The sequence below is a fragment of the Pomacea canaliculata genome, linkage group LG5, assembly GCF_003073045.1.
Source record: "Pomacea canaliculata isolate SZHN2017 linkage group LG5, ASM307304v1, whole genome shotgun sequence".
Lineage (NCBI taxonomy): Eukaryota > Metazoa > Mollusca > Gastropoda > Architaenioglossa > Ampullariidae > Pomacea > Pomacea canaliculata.
The window spans coordinates 18,919,977-18,928,051 of NC_037594.1; the positions used below are offsets into that span (position 1 = coordinate 18,919,977).

Genomic DNA, 8,075 nt, shown 5'->3' on the forward strand with positions numbered 1-8,075 from the left:
CCAAAAAAAAAAAACAACACACACAAGCCTCTTATCAGTTGTGTTATTTTGTGGCATATCTCTGACCTTGTCTGGTGTAACATTGGAGTGCAGAGGGACAGACCAGAGAGGTTTTGTCATGGGATGACAGAAAAAACTTTGCCAACACATGAGCAGGAGCGCTTTTAACACAGCAGTTATAACTAGAGCAAGCAGCTCTTGTGCCAGTTGGATTACAGCAACTAACTCTTGTACAAAAATCATCAAGAGAGCACCCTTGTTATAAAGGTGAGACACACACATCCATCAGTTTACCAACTCTCTGTCAATCGTCCTACATCATTTCAAGCACAAACATCCAGACATTTTAGATTCCATCTTTAATTCCTGTATAAACACAAACATATATGTCATTCTGGCTTCATTCGTTCCTCTCTCTCTTACACACACAGACAGTGCTTCTATAATATAGAAATTAAAGTAAGCCACTACAATCCAAAATGGTCTATTTGTAACGACAGAAGAAAAAAGTAACAAATGTCAAAAACATAATTTTATTTTCTGGTTACCTTGAAAGGTTATGGCCACTGTTTCTGAATTCCACAAAAATGTCATCTGCAATTTTGATTACAGTCATTGTAGTGCATCTAACAGACACATTTTTTCATCATATACAAGGCAAACATAGTTTGAGTAGTGACCATTTGGTTAAGAGAACTTGCGCATATGAGATCACAATCAGAATTTCGGCTTTGTGATGCTGCAAAAGGTATGAGTATCAGAATCACAGGACACAAGCCAAATGTTCAGTAAATATGACATGTTCTTAGTATTTGTGCAAACATGAGATTGCAGTTTCATAAACATATTTCAATACATCAGCAGTCATGCCTCACAGCAATTTTCTTCAAAAGAAAAAGAACTGTTCAGTTTTCAAGGCCCTCTAGAAAGGATAATCCCTCAGCTCTCTCTCTAAAAACTCTTGAACACATACACACACGCACACCTAATGTGTACTGCCATAAATGTGCGTTTTACAGTCAATTTTATATTTAAAGCCATAATTCCAAGTCACTTTGACTTGATTACCAAACCAGAATTACAGTTTCTCTTTATCTTCAAGACAACCAGCCACAGCCACACAGGTTTCATGTGGTTACTAATGGTGCACCCTTTACACAGAGTGATTAGCTGGAAATGTCAAGCTTTGCTTGGCACTGAGTAGTTGTACACCACCAATGATACTTCTTTCAGGGGGCACTGCTGTCCTGTCAGAATGCAGTGAGCATCTTTGATCGGTCCGTCATGTAAACAAGAGCCACATCTTAGTCCTAGACACAGGGAAAGAATATTATGGAGAACATAAGCCAAGAGAGATTATGCTGTTCATAGTCTGGGCTGACTTATTACCTCATTACATTACTGTTAAAACCTGTTTATAGTTTTGGCTAATTACCTCATCATACTACATGACTGTTAAAGCCTGTAAACAAAGACCGTAAGCTACCATCTCAATTTCTTTTTTAAGAAAACAAAAACCTGCACATGCAGGTTTATGCACCTTATCATGGCTAGCTTCAGCTATTTCTCATTATTTCCAAAATTTAACAATCCTGTTAAAAAAAATCATGTTTCAGCCACACACCTGGATGTAATGTCATGTACAATAAGAAATATTCTGCTTATGTATTTAGTGAAATGAAGGTGAGCAATAATTTAAAGTGCATCATCTCATGTAGTTAGGGACCCCATAAGAGGTGCCTGGAATAAATTCCGAGTGATGGGGGGGAAAAAAATGTTCGAATTTAGTATCCTTCAACATACCATCTGGCTAAGTTCTAAATTTATGGCTAGAGTCAACATAAAACATTCTGTCATCTAGAATGCAGAAATATGGCCTTGGTGCATGCAGGGCTAAAATAAAAGTGTGTGAATGTCAATACTCTTACCTACTTGTAGTGATCCTTAGCAAGCATTACTTAAGATTAATAGTATTCTCAGCAGCAAAAGTGCATGTGGTGATTTGCATCTAGCATCTTACATGCTCCAATAATGAGGTAGCAGGAATAAAAAATACAATTAAAACAAAACATAAAAAAATAACCAAAACAGAGTTCAAGAGTGCAATAAATCCTTATCACCTATTATTTCACCTCCTTTTTTAGACCTGCATGTGAATATGGCATCATGTTATCATTTAATGAAAGTTTCAAAACAAGCACAATCCCTATTTCAGTGAGAGGCTAAGACAAGGAAATAGTTGGGGCTTTAATCACAACTAACCATTAACTGTGAGCAGGCATGCCACGAGGATCAGGGACTAGAGGAGCCTCAAGATTCTGTTGCAGCTGCATTAGCCAACGTTTAGTAGAAGCATCATCTTTCAGTGTGTTGTTGAAAGTGGAGTCCTTCAGCTGATCAGGCAAACACTGTCGCAAGGCTTCTCTTGCTCTGCCAAACACAAAAACAACAATGTTGTACTTTTCCTCTGCCAGTGGATCTTCATAAATGCAGAGTTCTGTACTGCAATGCTGTAGATTTACATTTTTAACATAGCAACAATATATATTTCAAATGACCTATACTAGACCAAACAAAACTAAGAAAAACATTGGCATAAAACCTAATTTTAAAGTCTGTGGAATTAAACTTCTGTTCAGCTTGCCTTGGATTGTCAGAAAGACGCAGGTAGCACCGTACGACATGTTTCAGTAGTCTGGCTGAAGGTTCTTTAGACAGATGAAGTACCATCTTACCCTACACAAACACAGAAAAACATTTTTGTAAAGATATCAAGCCTCATTCTAAACTGTAATAACTATAATAATAAATTGAGATCATGAATCTCGTAAACATGTTATGATTACATCTGCATATATCAATTTGCACAATGTTTTTTATTTTTAAAAGATAGAAAGCTATAAAAACTAAATATTTTTAATAACTAAAAAAATGTATGTGAACTAAAATGTAAATTACCAAGATCATGGCCACATGTGAAAATCTTTCATATGTCTGGCAGATGTATGCCAGACCTGTCTCATCCAGAAGTATCTTTTGTAAGATAAATGTAGCCACCTTCAGGAGCAGATACAAAAAAAAAACCCATATAGTATGCATGCACAAATACAATCTTTAAGAAGTGATAAAAATATTACACTTTTAATGTGCAGATCACTGACCCCAGTCCACTGAATCTGAGTGTAAAATGTTTATGTGGATGGGTGACAGTGAAGACAGTGAAGTAGTGAAGAGGCAATACTAATATATTCTCTGATGAAATCAACGGATATCGTTAATATGTAACAAGATGAGCCCAAGAACCAGCCTGTCCATGTCTGAAGGGGGATTTTGGCTGTCAGCTATCTCAATGAAGGCAGAGTGATGCTATCTTTCTCCAACATCAGGAAATGGGCTCACATACAACCTTTTAGACCATGCCTTATTGCCAGACAGAAATACTGACATGGTGTCAACCATGTGTCTTGCCAGGTTGAGAGAGTGCCAGGTCCTCAGCCTCATCCACCAGTGACTGTGGCTCTGCAAACTTGAGCAGCAGGGTAGGGGGGGGGGGGGGAATTGGTGTTTTACGCCGTGTCAGCAACTGAGGATATATTACGGCAAGGCAGCCAGCCCTGTAAACAGATGCCACGTGCAGAGAAAGAACAGCGTGCCCGAGACGAGAAATGAACTCTGGCAGCCAACCTTCACTGTATTGGTGACGGGGGGGGGGGGGGGGGGGGGGGGGGGATTTGGTGTTTTACGCCGTGTCAGCAACTGAGCTATATCACGGCAAGGCAGCCAGCCCTGTAAACAGATGCCACGTGCAGAGAAAGAACAGCGTGCCCGAGACGAGAAATGAACTCTGGGCAGCCAGCCTTCACTGTATTGGTGACAGGCGTTAACCGTTGCACCACCGGACCGCTCTTGAGCAGCAGGGGGAGACAAGAGCTACAGACTGCACATCAACTTCAATGATAGCCATAGTGCTGTGCAGTGGAATGCAGAAGGCATCCAGAAGCAAAGCTCTGATCATCTTAAATCTCCACATTGGATTCCTTCAACTGTGCTCATACACTGTAAACTGCCCCGCAGGACAGGCCCACAGCATATCCTGAGCATATCCTGCAGAGTTCTGACCACTACACTAACAGACAGACACAGCTAGGGCCTCAGGGTGCTACACCAGCAGAAAAACTCAGGGACACTGAAGTAAACCAAGAAAAGACAATACAATCAAACTAGAAAACTGAACATGCATGTTCCCAGAAACACAAAAGAAAACACTAAAAAATGTTACACAAAGTGTATTGCTGGGAAACTAAGAAATTGCCCCTATTTACTACCAAAATGTGATTAATGAGACAGTCTCCTTTCAACAGTCAGAAATCATTAACAAAGAAGGTTGGCAGAAGGTTAAGCAGGACATCTGATTTTATCTGAATAAGCATATGATAAACTTCCCTGTACCAGTAAACAGTATTAACAAATGAGACTGACAAGAACCATTAAATAAGGAGTTTGCCTTGCTGGAATCAGCATAAACTCATTAACAAAGCATTAATTTTTATGTTCCAACTGAATAGGTCATATTAAATGCTGCTAATGCTTGAGACTGCACCATTCTTTCTTACTCACTGTTTTTGAGAGTTCACTGCCAGACTCCATGATTCGAAGGCACAGTGGAATGATCTCGGTATTCAGTAGAAAGTTAATGACATCTTGCTCATCTGTCTGTCATTTTTAAATCACAAGTTCTTACTATTACATTTATTAGTGGTGTTTACATAGGCTTTCCTTGTATTTGCAAGACTTTTGGGTAAAAGGCCATGTAATGTACATGGAATATTAATCAGTAATATATGAAAACAATGCTAATAACAAAAATAATGCATCATCTTTTAACTTTAACTCAATTGTGCAATCAATAAGCACAGGCAAAAAGGTATCATGCTAGTAACAGTTATACAATATGCCTTTAGCATACTGCCTTGATTAAAGCTCCTATAACATTCATCAGCATATTACCTTGACTAAAGCTCCTATAACACCCAGGCTGGTCAGACGGAGATACTCAAAAGGTCGTGTCTTGCTGACAGTGTGCAAGAATGGGTACAAAAACAGCGGAATGTGTGCTGAAACCAAATTCAAGATGCAAGATCTCTGTGGTCTTTAGCAAATGTTATTTCTTCCTTTAAAATAAATTTTAACACGGTTTAAAAATGAGTTTTCCCTTATAAATTATCTGGCCAACAATCATTTTCCTAGAATCTCCTACTCATGTTCTGATGAGCTGACCAATACCTTAAAAAATCTTAAATCTAGCCTAGACAAAAATCTTTTCTTATCCATTATCAAACAAGCAAATCTTTAGTGATTTTGATTTTACAGTCAGTAATGTCCTGTAAACCCAAAAAATAACACAAAACTATTCCCCAAAAAGCTGCAAATGACAAAAACATAATAAATGGAATATTAATGTTATGGAATATTAATAAGTAACTTTTAAGTAACAACTGCAAATCCAAAACATCTTATAAACTTTGACCAGACTAGTCCTTTCACAATCTCAGTGCACTATTGTAAGTTCAGTAAAGTTGTAAATAATAAACATCAAGCTAATGCATATATAATGACATAGTAAAATATCAAAATCTTATTCTGTTTCTTGATCTCACAACAGTAGTAAATGCTTATATGACCACCCTGGAGATGAAGCATACTACAAATCAGCGACTGAATCAAAAGTCCCCAATAACACTAATTTTTAAAAATTCAATATTCAAAAAAAGTGTACAAAAGATTTATTCTGAAAATGGTTCAGTTTCACATACCTTGCAAAAATGAAGACCTAGTTTCTGGATGTGAAGCAACACACTGAAGAAGGGCAAGAGCATTGCAAACACGATTTGACTGAGAGGCCTGAAAGATCAAAATACAGACTGCAGATATTTTTGCAATAATTTTTGCTTTTAAGGGGTAATCATGCAAGAAATTTTATAAAGAATACTTTAGAACTGTCTACTTTTATTAAAAATTACAGGCATTTTCGCAAATCTTTGCTGATTTCTTTCAGAATATACATATCAATATCAATGTGAATTCTTATAACTGACAGCACAAATACAGACCTAATCATCAAAACGCAGCACGTAGAAAATGGCCACAATATTGTTGCCAATTTTCAAGCAGGGCACTATTTATTCTCACAAAATACACATGATTCTTTCAGTCACTCACAGCAAAACCACATTTTGTTTAACGAAAACAATATTTCTGATAGTCCCTAAATAACTTTCACTTAAAAATGAGCAATTTTTGTGCGATCATCCACTTTCCACCAGTGGGAAAACATTTGTACCAGTATCTACTCGAAGCAAAATGAAACCGCAGTTTCAAGTAAACCAAACTATCAGGATTTAGGCTTAATTCATTTAAAATTTTGTCATTCAACTGTAGCCAAATAACGATATGTATCCTACCTTCCCTTCACACTCACCAAACAAAAGGTATCTGGGTTGTTCCCCCGACCCACCAATTATTGTTTCTGTCTCTATTTACACATGCATAAGCTCTCACTCCATTCAAAACACCAAACTCTACTTTCAATCATTCAGTAGTTACAGTGTTATCTTACGGTCAATATTGGTGGATTGATAGCAGCATAAATGTTGACTATTTCCTGCATCAATGCTGCTATGGTGCCAAATGAGTGCCACAACATTGGAGCAAGGTCAGGAACCACTTCTCGTTTTTTGCTGTCAAGTGACATTTATGATTGAGAAAAAAGCAAACAATTACAATGCCTTCCCCCCAACATATGTATATATAAAACAGTCACCAGTCCTTTTGCCCCACAACCTGAGTCATATTGTTCCAATAATAAATAACAGTTCGCTTGTATAGCACTTTATCCTAAGATTAGCTCAAGGCACTTCACAAATGACAAGTGGTGTCTTTTCAAAATAAAGTGAGAAAACAAAATGATGGAGGTGTTTAGCAGACTATTTAATCCACTCAAAAGGGCACTTTCCACATACAGCATAAACCACAATCCACAGGTGGCAAATGACTGGCCCTCTATAAAACAATAATAATAAACTGGAACATCCAGTAAATAATATTATTAGTAAATCTATGGATACGGAAAAAGCAAAGACGTTGCATGAGAAAGCAGAAAAATCACTGGAGAACAAAGCAACTCAGCCTGTCAGGCGCAGCCTCGTTGACACTCCAACTGATAAATAAACTGTATAACTGATAAATCTGGCATGCCTACCTCAGTTCTAAAAGTGCATTCTCCCTTGTTTCAGGATTGGTCAGCTCATTGATCCATGCATATATACGTTCTCTGTCAATTGGTGGTCCTATCATAGGCTGACCGGGGACCTGGCCTGGGTTCATCATTCTAGTACTAGGCTGTTTCAGGTCAAAATGCAGCATTCTTTAAAAAAGTTAATAATTATAGTCTATAACAATCATAGTTTATCGTAATCGATTTTCCTAATAGTAATGGTAGTTAGAGAATGCCACAATAACTGTGTCCCAGTCATGAACACATTGAAATTGACATAAAGTACAATGACATTGCTAATCATCAAAACTGCGAAATAATTCCACAAGCTATTCGATCCTGTCATACTAAACCCCTTAAAAAAGTTATATCCTGAAATCTTTTACTATGGATATATTCTAAATCAGATTCATATCAATATTTCCACAGATGAGATTTAATACTTATGCGAGTAAAATCCGAGTAAGGCCATTTCGCCTTCTTAGTGCAACGATCATCCGAGTGTGCACAATTTTACCTGAGGCCCTAGCGCATTCATGAATTGATCCATTCCAAATAACAGATCAGAAAACTGACATATGCTAGATCTTGTACCTTATTCAAAATGTGCTAGCACTATGAAAACAAACAGCTTTTCGAAAGAGATTACCTTCCCTACTCTCGGCGTTTACAGCAGTGGAAGTGATGTCAAGAGTCTGTAAAAAACGTGCACATGGCATTAGCAAAACAATACTATATTCTTTTATTATTAAATATATTGTACACAAGATAAATATCTATGACAACATATGCTGTACACAAG

At 37.4% G+C, this 8,075-nt stretch overlaps 1 protein-coding gene across 3 annotated transcripts; it reads right to left on the reverse strand.

The window, feature by feature from the left end:
* Window positions 1-510: 510 nt before the first annotated feature.
* Window positions 511-8,012, reverse strand: LOC112565020 (CCR4-NOT transcription complex subunit 9-like). Of its 3 annotated transcripts, none has more exons than XM_025240236.1 (10): window positions 7,923-8,012; window positions 7,259-7,398; window positions 6,617-6,737; window positions 5,814-5,901; window positions 5,008-5,114; window positions 4,618-4,713; window positions 2,959-3,057; window positions 2,645-2,736; window positions 2,263-2,430; window positions 511-1,310 (listed from the first exon to the last, which is right to left on the reverse strand). In XM_025240236.1, the coding sequence occupies exons 2-9, from the start codon at window positions 7,384-7,386 to the stop codon at window positions 2,265-2,267; spliced, it is 897 nt and encodes a 298-aa protein (XP_025096021.1). In that variant the 5' UTR covers window positions 7,387-7,398; window positions 7,923-8,012; the 3' UTR covers window positions 511-1,310; window positions 2,263-2,264. The 3 variants fall into 3 exon arrangements, with proteins under 3 accessions (XP_025096021.1, XP_025096020.1, XP_025096022.1); XM_025240235.1 differs by having other exon boundaries at window positions 7,791-7,929; XM_025240237.1 differs by lacking the exon at window positions 7,923-8,012 and adding an exon at window positions 7,868-7,891.
* Window positions 8,013-8,075: the final 63 nt, after the last annotated feature.

Coding starts and splice junctions, on each gene's coding strand:
- LOC112565020 (XM_025240235.1), bottom strand. CDS start 7,823: ATGGATCAATTCATGAATGCGCTAGGGCCTCAG. Junction 5,902..6,616: donor TCAATCCACCAATATTGACC/GTAAGATAACAC, acceptor TTGATCTTTCAG/GCCTCTCAGTCAAATCGTGT. Junction 5,115..5,813: donor TAGGTCTTCATTTTTGCAAG/GTATGTGAAACT, acceptor ATTTGGTTTCAG/CACACATTCCGCTGTTTTTG.